The sequence below is a fragment of the Sceloporus occidentalis genome, unplaced genomic scaffold, assembly GCF_023333645.1.
Source record: "Sceloporus occidentalis isolate IW3139 unplaced genomic scaffold, rSceOcc1.0.p SCAF_2, whole genome shotgun sequence".
Lineage (NCBI taxonomy): Eukaryota > Metazoa > Chordata > Lepidosauria > Squamata > Phrynosomatidae > Sceloporus > Sceloporus occidentalis.
In genome coordinates, this window is record NW_028316982.1 from 248096630 (window position 1) to 248115098 (window position 18469).

Below are 18469 nucleotides of genomic sequence, written 5' to 3' on the forward strand. Positions count from 1 at the left end.
AAATATACCTCTTGAAGTTGCTTTTGTGTAACCTGCTGCCTGAACTGCTGTCATAGGTCGAGCAACTCCATCCTAAAGAAATGAATTGAAGATTTTTTTTTCTGACAGTCACAAACAAACAAGAATCTGAACAGAGCACAGTGCTAATGGTAACTGAGCCATAGATTAAATTTTATTATTCTGGACAATGATTCTGTTGTGGATGCTATATAATACATTTGTTGTAACTTTTATTTAGACTGTAAACCTATACACATTTGGAAGCATTTTTATTTTTTTATTTTATTTTATATACCACCTTTCTCCCAGACTGAGACTCAAGGCAGCTCACAAAAGGAATCAATTAGAACCCAACAATGCAATTTTAACAACAATTAAAATCATCTCATTTAAAACAGTATAACATTATTTTAAAAGGATGCAACAAACAAACAAACAAACAAACAAACACATCCCAATAAGAAGCCCCCTGACAGTGATTATATATTAAAAGCCCATTTAAACAAAAAGATCTTTCCCTGCCAGCAAAAGTAAAATAGAGAGGGGGCCAGGCTAGCCTTCTGCGGAAGTAAGTTCCAGAGATTGGGACTTTAGAAAGTCCTCACCAAGGAAGCCTGTGATAGTAGCAGGACCAAGAGAAAGCTTGCTCTTGTAGATCCTAGGACTCTTGCAAGTTTGTATGAGGAGATATAGGTGTGAAACAGACTGGCTAAATGAAGTGGCTTCCAGCCGCTTTGGAGGCGTACCAATTACATGATGCACCCCTCCAAAATAGCCAGAAGCCACAGCGAAGCCGCACTATGGTCCTTAAGACTGAAACAAAAAGGACCCAGGATAATCCGACTCCTGACAGTGCCAATTGGCCCCTGTGACCACGGCCTGCCTTGGGAGTGGGTCGTGTGGACAGTGGGGTTCTGATCCGCTTCCAGGCAGAGCAGAATTGCGCTGCCCTTTCGTGCCCATCTGTTTCAGGCCATAGTCTTTCAGATTGTAAGGTCTGTTGAAATGAATGGATTTATTTCTGAGTAAATAACAGCCATAGGATTACTCTATAATACACTCAACGATAATCTTGCAATATTCCCTGTAGCAAACATCCTAGTATTTACCATATTTGAAACTGATAAAGTTTTTGTAAAATAAAACACACTTAAAATATGTAAGAATTGTCTAAATGCAATTGGAGATATCTGCTGATACAATTGCTTTTGTGTATGCCTAATAAAGGTTGAATGGAATGGAATTGCTTTTGTTAGTGGAATTAGGAAGGGAGGAATCTCCTCTCCCTACCAGTTTCCCATGCACCTGAAAAACCTGCTCTAAAAGTCTGAGAAATCCTTCCCAGCTAGTTTTTCAGTGGGATGCAGGGAGCAGTGAAGGTGACAGGGAAGAAGATGTTGGACCTAAGGCAAATAGCATATATACTCAATTATAAGTCGACCTCATGTATAAGTCGAGGTCAGGTTTTGAGGCAAAAATTATGAATTTTGCCATGACCCGTGGATAGGTCAAGGGTAAAACTTGGAGGCTCCTTCAACGTGTGTATGTGTGTGTGCAGCAAGAGGGACTCTCACTGAGGCCTTTCTTCATCGTTTCACCTTTCGTTTCAGCCAGATGCACCTAGTAATATCAATCAGTCACACAGGACTCTTTCTGCTTGGCTCTTTCTTGCTAAACTCTCCTCCCCACAGCATGAGGAAATCTGAAACAGCTGCTACCATGTTTCCATAGTGACCCATAAATAAGTCAACCTGGGATTTTGGGGTCAATTTTGGGGCATAATTTTTTAGATTTATAGATCAGTATATACAGTAAGTTCTTTCCAGAATGACTAAGAAAAGGTGGCAATGCTGCCAACAGAATCAGATGACAGACAGTAATATTGAGCCAATCAACTTTAGTTAGGATATCAGATGAGCTAAATCGGAACCAGCTTCTTATGTTAGAAAGACACCCTTGTTACCTACAAAAATCTTTATATTAATACCAGATGTGCTACAACAGAGTCTAATTATCTTTTTTTTTTAATTAATGTATTTTCAGTATATGGATGTCATGAGAAGAAAAACGAAATAAGAAACGTGCCCTATGAAGTTCTAACAGTAAATCCCATTGAGAACATATCACAGATAAATGGAACTTTCCCTCAGTAATTATACAATTAAGTCCTTAAAATGCAATCCTCTACATCAAGTAGGCCTCGCTGACTTGGATGTGGCTTCAAGAAAACATATGTAGACTATAAAGGTTTCCTCTTTCGTGGTTCCACATGTTATATGTATGTATATGTATTTTTGTTACACAGGCTGAACTCACAACTGTGCTTTGACAATAAAATTACTATTAAATGTTAAGGCTGAAAGCTTAACAATGTATTCTCATGTTCCAGTTGTGTTTTATTTCTCTATTTTAAGATGAACTCTATGCCACTGTGACCTATCGTCATGGTACTGGCTTTCTGTGAACTATACATAATTGTAGGAAAATTACCTGTACAGTTGCTGTCATTGGTCTGCCAGTGGATGAAGAGAGCATTGTCTTTGACTATTACAATGTAAGAAAATATTTAAAGTCAACAATCACTCTATGTTCTGTTGCTAAGGCAAAACAGGGCTGAAGCCTGGGAAACACTCTTCTAATACCATCAAGCAGACACTATGCTAATACTAACTGCAGACTCCTATAATGTTGCAACATCCACAGAAGTAAAGATAAGAACTCTCATTTCAGACATGATATTAACTAACTTGGTTGATGAAGTAATTATTCTAATTTCCTTCTGCTATAAAAATTAAAATTAGTGTCAATGAGGAGAATGGCAATTTCTTTTATCTAAGGCAGGTTACCACTGGTAAAATAAACATCACCAGCCATTAAAAAAAAAAACTGTCCAAGGACAGCTGTTTGATCAAGACCCTTTCCCCCTTTGAGCCCTCTTGGATGCAACTGAATCAAATTGCATCCTTTTTAGCTCAGCTTGTTAGGAGGAAAGAACTCCCTCACCCACTTACTCTGAATGCATGTGTACAAACGAAGATACTTGCATTAAAGGCAGAGTGGCAAAAATATATAAGTGGATGCTACACGAGACTTTCAGTTGTGGGCTGATTCATAAAGTGGGGTGGGAGATGGATTTAAACATTCAAATAACAGACTCAGAGTGGCTTAAAATCTGAAACACTACCCCATATAAATCTAATTCTATATCCCTGAAAGAAACCACTCTTAAAGTTGTGCATAGATGGTACCTCACACCACTACAACTCGCACGCACTACTAAGAACCCCACCTTGTGCTGTTGGAGAGGGTGTAGTAACAGAGGTACCTTACTGCACATGTGGTACAATTGTTCGAGTGTATTTGCATTTTGGCATTCAGTAGTTAACTTAGGCCCGTTCCGCATGGGCGTAAAGTGCGTCCTGGTGACGTACTAGGGTTAGGGAAAGTGCGTGCCTTACGCACGCACATAACTCTAGTACGTCCCCAGGATGTACAAAATGGTGGCGCCCTATACACATGGGCGCCACCATGACTACGTCACAACCGCGGAGCTCCGTTTCGGAGCTCCTTCCACGATTTGCGTCACTGGCGCAGCCTCTACACAACTGCGCAGCAACGCAAATGAGAAAGGGGCCGAGTGGCCCCTTTCTCCATGTCCCCACCGCCGTTGGGTGTCCTTGGGGCATAAAGCCCCAAGGACAGCCCTTTCCAAGCCGCAGGGAAGCAGCCTTTTGCCACTTCCCCGCGGCCTAGAAAGCAGTGGATCGGGGCCTCAGAGGCTGCCGCTGTGGCAGCTGAGGCCCCAATCAGGCGGGGAAAGGGCCAGTTACAGGCCGCCCCAAAACAGGCGGTCTGTAATGCGCCTTAGTTTCAGAAATCACTGATCAAAGAATTGTCCCTTCTCCACACCTTTTATTGCTTTCAGTGTTTATCAATGAGAACAAGACATTACACAATAAAGATATTATTGCATTCTTGTTGGCATTGGCCAGGACTGAAATTGCCAGGGCTTGGAAAACTGGAAAGGTCAGTATGACTGATTGGTGGTCTCGATTTTAGAATTTTTGGTTTATGGAAAAGCTCACTGATCATTCTAGAAGGTTGCGGGATGAGAAGGATCAGATACTATTCTTCAAAATTAAACACCATTATTTTGGCTGACTAGATAAAATGCTAAACCAAAGAACGGAGAGGTGCATAAATGTAAATTAAAAATAAATAAAAACCTACCCCATATCCGGTAGCTAAAGTTCGTGAACTGGATGTACCTGGAACTTTGGCTGTAAGCTTGCAATACAAGAGTCGAGAATTAATCTAGAATTATTCACAAAACCTATTAGCTCACAAAAACTGTTTTATTTTAATATAATTGTTACAGAAAATTATGAGAAGCTATACACTGATTGGTACAAAATTCTCATTATCGCTGTCAAAATACAGCCCTGTTTTAACTATATCACCTCAGTGCAAATTATTGACAGAATAAGCTGTGGTGAGTCTAGATCAGAATTCAGACAAGACTGCGTGCTTCTGATAAAAAAGAACACTGTGCATTTGGTAAGAGATTACTGAACACAGTTTAGAAAGGTTACTTTTTTGCTCTACAACTCCCAAAACCTTCAGTCAGCTAGGCCCTGGCTTCTGTTAACTCTGGTACTGAACAAGCAGGCTGGAAGAACTATCTGCATTACAAAAACATAGACTGGGTGCCAGCAGTAAATGCAAGATCAACTGTAATTCATCAACAGACCATGAAATTTGCATGCATGAGGCCACAGATTTGACCCTCAAAATCTCACGTTCAAGGACCCCATGTAGTAGATCTGGAAAAAATATTTCCCTCTTGAAGAGTATCTTGAAAACTGATACCAGTCAATATTAATATGTTGAGCTCTACTGGCAATCTTTCTTGAATTCCCCTCATTTTCTAACTAGTACATACATTCAGTAACTCATCCAGCTATACTACAGTTACTGCTTCTATGGACGCCTTCTAAACAAGACATACTAGACACAGCTGAACATCACATATCTGGAGTCATATTACACAAATCAACTAATTGGAAGCACAAATTTAATAGACTACAGGGCACAACATACGACTCCTGTTGGATGCAAAGAAAGACAGACCTGCTGTCTTAAGCCTGCATGTCAGGAAGCAACTTCCACTGAATTCAGTGAGACTTGACTTTTGAATAAATAGGGCTCAATTTTTTTCAACAGACTTACAGCTCATAAGATGGTTTGCAAATATTTAACTTTATAGTTCCCCCCCCCCCCCCCCAATTTTCTAGTGTTTAGCATTTACTTACTGGAGGTCTTCTACCGTGACTAGTTTTCACAGCCTGTTGAAAAGCTGGATCATTTTCTAAATCCTAAGAGAACATATCACAAATGACAATGGAGTAATTCCTTTCATAATGCACTCTTCCCTATGTACTTGTTAAACAATATTTGGCATTATTCATTGCTTTTTAAATATTATATTTGCACTGTCATTATTTGCAACATTTGTGCATTTATATTAGTACAGTGGGCCCTTGATATTTGCTGTGATTTGGTTTCAGGACCCACCCACCATTGCTGTGGATACCAAAATCTGTGGATGCGCAAGCCCCATTAAATATAATGGTATAGTAAAATGGTGTCCCATTTATAAAATGGGAAAATCAAGGTTTGCTTTATGGATTTATATTCTTAAAAATATTTTCAAGGCATTGATGGTTGAATATGTGGTTAGAGAATCTATGGATACAAAAGGCGAACTGTCTATTATTCCTCAGGTTCTAACCATTTATAACAATAACGCAAACTGTCTTGCACATTTATAGTTGCATTTATGTGCAAAGTAATAGAAGGTCAGGATACCTGTAAAGCCTACTTCTTTATCACAACAAAATATAAGTTATCATAGAACAAACTGGAAATCAGTATATATTTACCTCTGTATCAAATGTAGGGTTATAGTCATTGTAACCAGAATAAAGATCATCTTCATCTGCTTCAGGTGCCAGGTGGACATTTTTCATCATGTTAGCCTACGAAACACTGAATGTTAAAATGCTGACCTTTGACTTCTACAATCAGTAAATCTTTATTTAAAATGGAAATGTAACAATCAGTCATCTTCGATTATACACATGTAATTGCTTCTGATTAACTGTCTGACTCCCAAGCACATCAGTTTTACTTTGACAAACTGGTTACGCTAGAAAACGTAAACTTTCCATGAACAGCCATAAGTACAAGTGCCTCAGGTCAAGTTGTCTGATTGCTGCTCCCCTTCTCAGTAAACCTGTGATCAGCACTATCAACTGTCTAAGGGAAGGTTCCTGTTTTTTGTGTCCACGGCCACAACAAGCAAAGTGTTAAGCACCTGTTTAATGGGAAAAGACAGTGACTTCTGTTATGTCCAGATTTTGCTAGTTATCAGATATCACATGGTTGCATAGTGTAGTGGTTTGAGTGTTGGGGTACAACTCTGGAGATCAGGGTTTGATTCCCAGCTTGACCATGAAACCTACTGGGTGACTCTGGTCAAGTCACAGTCTCTCAGCCTCAGGGGAAGGCAATGACAAACCTCCTCGGAATAAATCTTGCCAAGAAAACCCCATGATAGGTTCCCCTTAGGGTTGCCATAAGTCGAAAACAACTTGAAGGCACACAACAACAAAGAGTAAAGTAGAATATTATGCAAGTCCTCCCATCAAAAAACAAACAAATTTGTTTTTAAACAGATACCTGGACTAACTTCTAAAAAACGGTGTCTATGACAATTTTAAAAACACAAAGACATAGGATTTTATCTCACTGGGGCTAATTTTGGCACTAATGAGAGATTAAAGCACATTTGAAGCATCCTGCAGATAAAGCGAAAATAGCAAGTAATTGCACAAATGATTATTGCACACAATTGTGCAAATAAAGTGATACTGGGAATGCAATGTCACTGAAATCATAAAAGTAAAAAGATGTGTGTTAATGTTTCTTTGTGACCACTTTAATGGTGGGTTTTGTGTGACGTTGTGTGAAACCGTTCCGCATAATTACGCAATCCCCCCCCCCCCCGGCATATTCACAGGATAAACTCCTGATCTCCTTCATGTGTTAAACTCCATAGCTGTGTTAGTCTGGGAAAACAGTATGCAGAGTGATCTTGTAGCAACTTTGAGACTAACTAAAAAAAGAAGCTGGTAGCCTGAGCTTTCAGGTCCAAAACGCACTGCAGAAATAACCCAGTTTGAGACTGCTCTAACTGCCCTGGCTCAGTGCTAGGGAATCCTGGGAATTGTGATTTATTGTGGCACCAGAGCTCTCAAACAGGGAAGGCTGAATGTCTCACAAAACTACAGTTCCTCAAATTCCCTAGCATTCAGCCAAGGCAGTTAAAGCGGTCTGAAACTGGGTTATTTCTGCAGTGCGTTTTGGACCCATAAGTCTGAAACAATGTTAATTCACACAACAACAACAACAACAACAGACAAGTTTATTGCTCACCTCAGTGAAGGCCTAGTTCATATCAGGCAGGAGTTGCAGCAAGAGGCCAATTGGTCAGTTTCTGTATTTTAAAAAAAGGAGGAGAAAAAGCATATGATAATTGAGCTTTAAAGATCTTATATTTATAAATGAACTTACACTTCAACATGGATAGTTTTTCACAGAGAGAGAAAGAGAAACAACAACAAACATACTTAACTATCTGCAAATAAAATGAAATACTGGGAGCTTTCCAGGCATCCTACTCTTTTCAAACTCTCAGTGCCTTCAAAAATCAGGGTGACCAGATGTCCTCACCTCAAAGGAGGACAAGGCACACACACCCCAAAAAATGTAGGACATTCAAGATAAAATGTAGTAGGGCATGACCAAACAAAAGCTAAAAACACTCCTATAGATCACATTTCTTGCTCCTTAGATATGCTCTAAATGGAAGGCATCTTGGAATTCCTCCTGGACAAAAAAAGAGGCTGAAATGGAGGACAGGTCCTGGAAAAGGAGGACCAAAAGCCCTCTCACCTTCTTAATGAAGCTCCTTCCTTGTCTTTCTTTCCCCCCCAAAAAAAAATGGGCTCCAAAAGGGCCCTGTACTCTTAAACCCACAATGCACCTCTTCGGGTTGCTAAGAGACAAAAATGCCTAGGAAGCAGGGAAAACAGTAGGAAGGGAAATCTGAGCATGCGCAGTGTTGCATAGTGAAGGCACTGCCCTTTCCTGGTTGCCCACAGTTAATGGCGGTTAAGACACTCGGCTCTTCATAGAGCTGCTATTTAACTGTTCCGACTGCCTCCTGTTGCACACTGGGACTTGAAGTTTAAGGGAGGGGCGTTTAGAATTCTCAGCCAGAGGGCTCTTAGGCCTCACTGAACTACAAGCCCCGAAATGCAACGGGAGGCAGCCAGAGCCGTCAAAGTGGAATAGCAGCACTCTCTCCTTTTCCAGAACATATCCTCCATTTTAATTTTTTAATTTTTTAATTTATTTTTTTTTATTTCAAGGATTTATTTTACATCTTTCTCCCAAAATGGGATTTATACAGTTTATATATTTATATATTTAATTGGTATATTAGTTAAATGTTTTAAGATAAATAAATAAATAAAATTGTCTTGGGATTTATTAAGTTAAATAAATTATTAATTATAATTAATAGTAATCGTATTAATTTTAAAATATTATTAATTAATAATTAATAATATTTATTATTAATTTACTATTGATTATAATAATAAAAATAAAAATATTAAAACCATACACATTAAAACAATTAAAATTTAATTTATATATTATATACGTCCTGAGGGTGGGGTGTTGTTTTAATGCATATAGTTTTTGTTTTAAGTGTTTTTAACTTTTTTATTGTATTATATTTTTATAAACACTTGATCTCTCTTATTTTGTGAGAGTTTAATTCCATTTTAATTGTCACTTTTGTACGTTTTGTAAATTTTCTAATTGCCAATTTTTAGACTGTAAACTACTTTTTTGGGGGGGATCCCAATTTGGGGAGAAAAGTGGGATACAAATTAATATAATAATAATAATAATAATAATAATAATAATAATTTATTTGGAAGAATGTATTATATGCGGGTATTTTAATGATTTTATACTATTGTATTTTAACTGTTGTTTTGTGTGTGGTTGTTTGTTGTTGTTTTAATCATGTTTTGCATTTTAACATACACATAACAACAACAAACCCTGACTCAAGCCTTGAGGAGAGGTGGGAAAGAAATAAAAATTATTGCTTATTATTATTATTATTATTATTATTATTATTACAATTCACCCTTCTGTCCATCAGGAATTCTGCAATGTCCTCCATTTTGAGCATGACTGAGAAGCATGAAGTTACATTTATATCACTGCCCTACATATGACATCACCTTGATCTCTAAAGACTCCTCTGTCAAAGAGTGCTGGTGCCTCCTTTTCACACTCATGAGGGGCACTGAGCATTAACGTGAAAATAAACCGCACAGAAAGTGAACAAAATCGGCCATTTTTTTTACTTTTGGGAGAATCCCAAAAGAAAAAAGCAGCTGATTTTGTCTAGTTTCTGTCTGGTTTGTTTTTGCGTTAATGCTCAATGTCCACAAAGTCATGTAAAAACGACCCCACTTTTGCTGGTTTTTTCCCACTTTGTGTACGCGTTAATACACATTTTCATGTGAAAATGATCCCACTTTTGCAGGATTTCCCCGTTTTAAATCCCGTTTCTGCATGGGAAAAAAACCTGTGTGATAAACTCCTTAGAATCCTAGAGTTGGAAGAGATTGCAAGGGCCATCCAGTCCAACCCCATTCTGCCGTGCAGGAACTCACAATCAAAGCATCCCCGACAGATGGCCATCCAGGCTCTGTTTGGAGACCTCCAAAGGAGGAGACCCCATCACACTCTGTTGTGTGCCTTCGGGTCGTTTCAAGGACTTTGCAGTTGTTGTTGTGTGCCTTTGTCAACTCGTTTTCGACTTCATGATTTTAGAGCTTTAGAAACTTGTTTGGGATGAGAGTGAATGGTGTGGGTTCTCCTCGAATGATTTAGTGAGCCACTGAGGTTGCAGTGTAGCTTTATGCTACTAGCTATTGCAGTAAATTGTTAACTTCTGCTAAGTGCAGTCCTCTTGTACAACTAGATAGATGAGTGCAGGTTAATCTGATGCTTATATTCCTTCATGTTTTATGACTGGAAAGGAGTTGTAACAGGGTAATCTGTTTGGAAACTACAACAATTTTTTGACTGTGTGAGAGGTAAGAAGGAATGATAGGAATACGATATGTTGCTTAGAATTACAGATTTCTGTTTAGGAACTTTGAAATAAGAGTCTCTCTTTGATATCCTGCCTAAACCACTTCTGTTCTCATAATCACAAATTAATCCGCCCTTACTGAAAGCAGTTTTTTGAACATCTGTCAACCAAATCATTATAATAGAGTTTTGTAACTGATTAAATATTCTTGAGTGATATTAAGCAACCAAGGGAAGTAATCACTAAGTTACATATTAAATTAATATTTAAACAGATGTAGACTACTGTTTCATTTTTGGCCACGCTGTGAAGGAACAGTTACATTTTTTTAACCTAATGATTTTCTTTAAACGGATTGTTTCTTTTCTTTATTATTTACTTCCCATTCTGGTTTGTTTCCACAATCTTTCTTAAAACAAGCAGTTTCTTCTCACCCTTCATCCAAACTTTTATTGGGCTTTGGTTCTTTTTATAGTTAAAAAGTCATTACCAGCAGAAGCCAATAGCAGGATGAGCATGGTGCCTTCTACCCGCTGGAAAAGCAGCTTTTAAACAAGCCAAAAACAGACTTTTCAGGTTTAATTCAGAAAACAAGGTGTCCACGATTGATATTGTGGTTGATATATTATAGTTATAGGATTATCAGGTTCTCAGTTAAAAGAAGCTATCTCTGGGAAAGTGAAATTAAATTACAATTTAATTCTTTTCTTTTTTTTGTTCCATGACTAGACTGTGGAGCTGACATACTGGAGGAGGGAAGATTGTGCAGGGGAGAGAGTTGACTGTCAGGTTCAGAATACACTGCAGAAATAATCCAGTTTGAGACCACTTTAATTGCTCTGGCTCAGTGCTAGGGAATCCTCAGTTAACATCCCTGCTTGACTCACTCAACCCAACTGGTATGAGTCCTTTTTTAAGTGGGAGATTCTGGTCACTGATTTCTACAACTTGTCTACATGACCCCACAGATAATTTTTCCTGAATTAAAATTTAAGTTTTACTTCTACTTTAAACTTCTTTATTAAGAGCCCAATCTCCTAAGGATTTAATCATGCAGAAACAAAAGTCTAAAAATCAGACACCTCTTCTATATCTCTACATGGACAAAGATTTAGCACTCCAGCCATTCCTACTTGAAGGTGATAAAGACAAATTACTTGACTGCAATGGAAGATGATTGAAAGGAAAGCTAAGGGGCCATTCAAACTACCTTCTGAACTGAATTGTAACTCGGATTAAAAGTCGGAAGTTCCCATTGGCACCGTTTTAAACACATCAGAATTAGAGTCTTTCACACTCGATCCAGGGCAAATCCCCCTTGGAGCGGTTTTTCCAAAAGTGGATTATTTCCTGTGTCTTTTAGGAAAACCTGTTTCTTCCCTGCTGCCAGCAAATGTGAACTTGGCCCTGGTCATGATCAGGTCAAGTTCAGGGGAGGGATATTTAGGTCAGAGGGAGGGCAAAGGGCGGAACATGCCTCCCCTCTTCCAAGCAGCCTTTTCTCTCTCTCTTTCTTTTGTAATTTTATTTTTGACAGATTGTGTGAATGCTTGTTCTACAGGTTGATACATATTGATAGATGTGGCTGCTTGTGCTACGTTTCCCTTTCATTTGCTTGCTGCTGGCACGGCACCTCACTTTGCAAGTGGCATTTTTTAAAAAATTTGTGTGTGTGAGTGTGTGTGTGTGTGTGTGTGTGTGACAGAATATGTGAATGCTTGTGTTTCCATTTAAATTTGGCAAATTGATACAATGTGTGAATGCTCTTGCTACATATGTGTATGTGTATGTAAAGCATTCTGGGGTGGCAATTGGAGGGAAAGCAAAGAAAGAGGATGCAGAGATGGCATTCTGAGGTGAGGTATTATTATTATTATTATCATTGTGACAGGAAGAGGCTGGCATGGGGGGGAGGCAAGGGCTTCGGAGGTGGCATTGGGCTGGAAGGGAAGGGAAGGGAAGAGGTTCCAAAGAGGAGGAAATGCTGGGCTGGAAGCGAAGGGGAAGCTAGAGGCTGGCATTCAGAGGGAAGGCTGTGGAAACCTATGACTTTGGGGGAGTCACACTCTCTCAGCCTCAGGGGAAAAGCAATGGCAAATATCCTCAGAAGCAATCTTGCCAAGAAAATCCCAGGATGGGGTCGTTTTAGGGTTGCCATGATCTGTAATGGCCCAAATACACACAACACACACACACACCCCTGGAGGTTTTTAAATTTGATAGAATATGTGCATACTGCTGCCAGTTTTTTTAAAAAAAGGAGGGGGAAAGCACCCATTCGGTTGGCCAATGGCTGTAAGATATGTCACCTTTGACGAAAGCGGAAGTGAATTTGATTGACAACAAAGGAGGCTCCATTTTAAAAATAGTACCGCAAATGTGAACTTCAGAGGGGCAAATTGCATCGATCGAGGTAAAGAGTAGTGAGAACTTCTTTCCGAGCAGATTCGGTATGGGGGCAACCGGATCTGCTCAGTTCTATCCAGAGCAAATGAGCGAGTGGGAAAGGGGCCTAAAAGAGTGAATCCATCTTGCAGGGATATACTACATGTGTTTCCTTCGTTGCAGCTAGGAATGTTTAATTATTTAATTACCTTTATTTCTTATGGCACACTGGTCGTCTTTATTGTGGAGCACACTTTGTGAATGACTGGTATATGATAATGCCACATGTTAAAAGGAAATGTCCATGAGACAAGATGCATTCAGGGATTAAAGATTATTATATATACTAGGAAAATGTACTGTTTAATTTTTATTGTTTGTATCATAAGCACGTACAACTTTTATTTTGAAGAAAGCTTAACTGAAAAAGTCAAAAAGGGTTCACTGAAAAAGTTATCTGAAAGAGCTTCTCAGAACTGTTGAAATACAACAGTGCACCCCCAAAAATCAAAACATAAAAAAACCCCAATTGTTTAATATCTCCTTTAAGTGCAGCCCTTTTCTGACAATGTGGATAAGTAGAAAAAGAAAGCCACAACTATTACGCTTCATGGCACATAAGGCAGTGAGTGATCCGTAGCAGTCGTCTTAATGGGCATCTGTCTCAGCTATCAGGGTAAATATTTGTATACGATATCCTCAGGTGTCCCTTTCTCCTTCATCTTTGTCAGTGGATGAAAGTGCAAGATTGGTTTGTATACTCTCCCTTGCTACCCAAACACACTTTCCCTGAACAATCACTAGATCAACAGGCTTTTGCTCCTAGACAGAGAAGAACCAGCCTAACTTCACTGTTATACATTGTCCAACTCATCTGCAGGAAAATTACAGTCCCATCCAAAAGTTAGTCCCATGGAGTTATTTTGGGTTTAAGTTGGTAAATTAATACTTTGAATTCAGTAGCATATGTAGGATCAACTTTCATCTTAGGGTTTGTTATCAATATGACTAATCCTTTTATGCTACTATTTAGATTAACCCCCACCCAACCCCCAAAAAGGATAGCAGGGCAGGATATAGTTGGCCCTCTATATTTGTGGCTTTGACTTTTGTGGAGCTGATTATTTGCGGTTTTTATTAATATCTTCTCTCCAGGAATTTGTCACTTTTTAAGTGCCCCAGGAGTCTCTGTAATCTTTAGAATCCTTCTTAAAAAAATAACACACAAGGATAGTGGGAATTACAGATCAATAATCACAACAAGAAAAATAGTGATTTCGTGCTGCCCAGACTAAAGATGTATTTTGTTTGGCAAAAGAACATGGTATAGGTTCAAAGCAATTTTACGTTTCTCAGTATTGTCATAAGATTAACCAGTTTTACTGTTTGTTTGAAGGAACATTTTTAAAAACAATTTTAAAAAAGTTGTCCATATGTCTGACCTGAAAATTAAAATTGGGCAGCTCGGTAATAATGCTGACAATGTGGGATGAAGCATGGATTGAACGAAGATGAAATTGGATTGTTTTTCATCTATGGAGCCAAGTGCTTACTTTAGTAAATTAAAACTTTGTTACTCGGTGGTTCTCACACTATATATGAATAATGACACAACTTGCATCTTTCACATACGGCACTCCCATTTTACAAGCGTTGTCAGCACCCCACCTCCCATGACAGCTATGATTGCCTCCTTTCCTGGCTCTTCCACCGTCTGTCATTATTTCTCCTGAAAGCAGTCTTGAAGCTTGTAACTCCATAAAATAAACTTGGGAAACCTTGAACCTTGACTCTTGATCATTCTGGTTGCTATTACTGATAAGGTGTGGGTGGTAGGATTTAAAGATTTGTCTTGTCTGAAATCAGGTTATCCAGAAGTATCAGATAGTCAACAACTCTTCAAAGGTATCGGTTATAAGTAATTTCCCATCATTGCTACCTGAAATCCTGAAACTGAACCCAGTAACCTCTGTACCAAGATTACCGCTGATATTTATTTATTTATTTAGGCATTTATATCCCACCCTTCAGCCCTAACGGCTCTCAGGGCGGCTTACAATTATTGTTTTTAATCAGACAGTTCCCTGCCCTCAGGCTTACAATCTAAAAGACATGAAACAAAAGGAAAAGGGAATGGTGGAGGGAAAGGGGATGAGGTCCAGTGGTTCTTCTCTCCCTCTGAGGCCTGGACCAAGGCAAATGGATTGGAGGGAGGACTCTCATATGCAGTAGTTTACTGGTTTAACTAATGTGGAAGTGTTCTCATATAATGGGAAAAATATTTGTAATGGTAAAATGTATAAATCTTTCCATCCTAACCCTTTTCTCATTTGGCAGCACATTCATGACTTATCTACATGGAGTAATGAGCAAGAACTGAAACTGGAATTTTTGAGGGACCTATTCCTTTCTCATTCTTCATAAATTTTGGATTAGGGTTTAGCAGTCTTTTACTAACAAATTAAATATTAGGAAGAGCTAATGGGAGGAACATTCGGCTTTAGTTAAGATATTGAAAGAGTTTAAATATCAATCAAAACTCAATTTGGAGCAATTGTTCCTTTTAAAATCCTCTTGGCTGACATTTGAAAATATGGATGTTTATCTCAGTCAACACAAATCTGGTACATGGTCCGATCTTTTCCAAATTTCCTCGCTCACTTAAATGGTAGGTTGTGGTAAGTACATCACAATCTACTTGGTGTTACAGAAATTGGAAGTTCCTTTCATTCAAATATTTTTCTGAAGGAGGAAAACAAAGATCCTGGCAATCTTTCCTATTGGGGAAATTACCATGGCAGTAATGCTGACAATGAAATTTATCACACGAAGGAGACTGGGAGTTTATCCCATGAATATCCATGAATATTACTGGGAAAATCCAGTAATTACGCGTAACGATTTCACATGACATTGCACAAAACCCGCCATTGAAGTAGTCACAAAGAAGCATTAATGCGCATCTTTTTACTTTCGGGATTTCAGCAACAATGCATTTCCGATATCACTTTATTTGCGCAATTGCGTGTGATCATCATTCGTGCAATTACTTGCCATTTCCGCTTCATTTGCGGGATGCTTTAAATTCGCTTTAATCTCTCTTTAATGCTGAAATCAGCCCCAGTGTGATAAATTCCAAATTGAGATCCATCTTGGTGTAATCATCTGAGCACTGAACTACGACTTCTGAGACCAGCATTCATATCCCTGGTTGGCCATGGAAACCCACTGGGTGACCTTAAGCAAGTGACACTCTCTCAGCCTCAGAGATTGGCAGTGCCACAACCCCCCTCTGAAGAAACTTGCCATGAAAACCCTAGATTTTCCAGCGATGGAGAGAAGGCATCCTTGATGTATGGGTTAGACCCTGTGGCTCGCTCTAGGTCAGGCAGGAAGTAGACAAAACATTAGAGGCGTGTCCACAGGATAGGACTAACCCCCAAAGCAAGTTTCAGTTTCGTTTCTGCCTCTGCTCTGGTCAGACGCTTTCAGATCAGCTCTGCTGCTTTTCCTCCTCTATTTCTTTCAACAACAAAAACAACAACAACAACTTTATTTCTCTCCTGCTCCTTTTGCCTCTGCCTCCTATCTGTCCCCTCTCCTCTCTCTTTGGACTGCCAGGGGACCAACAACAATGTCAGGGGCTGGGGATCAGGAGGACAGCCCAGGCATGTCCTGTGATTCCCTAAACTTGGCTAGAGAGCAACCCAGTCACTCTCTCAGCCCCTATGAAGACAAGGAGCCTGCTGCTAGGACTGCCAGGGCCAGGTCGGAGGAGGGAGAACCCTCGTCTCCGAACCTACAGGGGCCCCACTGCACCCTCCAGCAAAAGGACCGGACCCAGGCCACATTGGAGGACTCAGAACAGGGTGTGAGTACTACCCCCACCCAACTGGCCCCCCCGCTGCAAGCATTGCCACCGGAGCTCTCCTCCATAATTGCTTCCCTCATCTCCTTCCAAGCTGCAGCTTTATCTGGCCAACAGCCCTGTCCTGCAGCCCTTCCCCTCTCTCTGGGGATGACTGCCACCATTTCAGACCACAGGAGACAGCCTTCCCTCCCTACCTCTCAGCCAGCTCCAGCCCAGTGCATCCCTGCCTCTGCCCAGAGAGCCCCAACCAGGACAAGGTCTTCCTCTTCCTCCTCTCCAGTTGCCCGCTCTTCCCTGGATTCCATCCCTCCCTCTGAAAGGGGAAAATTCACCCCCAGAAAAACTGCCCTCAAGCCTCCCAAAAAGGGCGGGAAAAGTCTCCCGGGCTCCTCTGCAGCTGCTGCTAAGACAAAAACTAAGCGACCAGCGCCACCTACTGGCCAACAGCACAAATCAAAAAGGCCTAAAGCCTCCATTATTCTGCATTCTTCTGATGATGAGGATGATGCAGAGGCCCTTTCAAACAAATTATCTCACAGTGAAGAGGGCTTACTCACCCTTGACGAATTATCTGTTGATGATGATGATGGAGAAGATCCCACACCCTCCTCCAGCAGACTTTTCCCCCAAGAGGACTTTCAAATCCTGTTGAAAAAAGCAATAAAAACTCTTGAGTTGCCTATAAATGCTACCATCCGTCAAACTCAAGACACAGACCTTCCCCAGGGAAAGGGCGACTCCTTCCCACAACCTGGGCCCCCTTCTATCGAGGTCCCCTTTACTTCAGATTTTATGAAGGTTATTAGGGAAGAGTGGTCTAAGCCAGCCACAGCCAGACCAAATCCTCAATCATTCAAAAAATTTTATAACCTTCCCCAATCGGTCATGTCAAAGCTCCAAGTCCCCTTGGTTGATGCTCCCGTTGCAGCTTTGACCACGTCCGTGGTCTACTGCAAAGATGGAGACGATGCCCTTAAAAACCACGAAGACAAAAGAGCCGATTCGGCCTTAAGAAAATCATTTGACGCCTCCTCCACAGCCATCAGGGCTGCATCTACAGTCTCCATTCTCTCCAGGGCCGCTTTTACTTGGGCTAGAGACCTTATCCAAGAGGTACCTAAGGGCAACATTAAATTACGCCAGGGCATCAATAAACTTCTCAAGGTGTTGGCTTTTTCTTCTGATGCTTCTCTTGACATCATGCAACTGAGTGCCAGGGCTCAAGCAGCATCTGTCCCAGTAAGGAGACAGATCTGGCTAAAAAAATTGGACGGTTGATGCCAAGTCCAAACAAAACCTCACCATGGCCCCCTTCAGCGGACAAAAACTATTTGGAGACGCACTCAAACCCGTCCTCATAGAAACCAAAGACAAGAAAAAAGCCTTACCTTCACTACCCAAAAGAGATCAAAAGCGATCCTTTCGCCAGGGACAGGGTTCCTTTCGCTCATACAAAAACAATCAATCTTCCTTTTGTTCCAGAGACCCTAGGTCCAACAAAAATCAGTGGTCTGACCGAAAGCCATATGGCCGACAACAATACCACTCCCGAGGATTCGGAAGGCCTAACAACTCTTCCAACCAACAACAGGGGCCATCTATCTCCAAACAAAACCGTAATTCCCCCAGAGAATGACTGGCCGCCACACCTAGTGGGCGGCAGACTTCTACACTTCGCCCACATTTGGGAAGCCTCAACTGCAGACAAATGGGTTCTCACCACACTGAGACACGGTTATCTGATAGACTTTTACAACCTTCCTCACGACCACTTTGTTCCATCACCGATGTCCCAACGTCACAAAAAACACAAGTTGATGTTACAAGCCATAGACCACCTACTACAAATTGGAGCGATAGAACAAGTTCCATCTTCAGAAATGTACAAAGGTTGCTACTCTATTTTGTTCATAGTGCCAAAAAAGGATGGGTCATGGAGGGCTGTACTGGACCTAAAATGGGTC

General features: G+C 40.3%; 1 protein-coding gene and 1 long non-coding RNA gene across 5 annotated transcripts in view; both read right to left on the reverse strand.

The window, feature by feature from the left end:
• The window catches only part of LOC149319949 (intraflagellar transport protein 88 homolog), a 61533-nt gene extending 53392 nt beyond the window's left edge, over positions 1-8141 (reverse strand). For 2 of the 4 annotated variants that reach the window (XM_089512644.1, XM_089512641.1), the window contains exons 1-7: positions 8017-8139; positions 7498-7558; positions 5943-6038; positions 5313-5375; positions 4231-4287; positions 2491-2544; positions 9-72 (exon numbers count right to left, since the gene is read on the reverse strand). In XM_089512644.1, the coding sequence (XP_089368770.1) occupies positions 9-72; positions 2491-2544; positions 4231-4287; positions 5313-5375; positions 5943-6032 (328 nt within the window). In that variant the 5' untranslated portion in view covers positions 6033-6038; positions 7498-7558; positions 8017-8139. Of the gene's footprint in view, positions 1-8; positions 73-2490; positions 2545-4230; positions 4288-5312; positions 5376-5942; positions 6039-7497; positions 7559-8016 lie in introns of all 4 variants that reach the window. The other 2 variants (XM_089512643.1, XM_089512642.1) reach the window with 2 other exon arrangements.
• Positions 8142-16047: 7906 nt separating this feature from the next.
• On the reverse strand, positions 16048-17418 carry LOC149319950 (uncharacterized). Its single transcript, XR_016280259.1, has 3 exons — positions 17376-17418; positions 17063-17150; positions 16048-16156 (listed from the first exon to the last, which is right to left on the reverse strand). It is a non-coding gene; the product is annotated as an uncharacterized LOC149319950 (long non-coding RNA).
• Positions 17419-18469: the final 1051 nt, after the last annotated feature.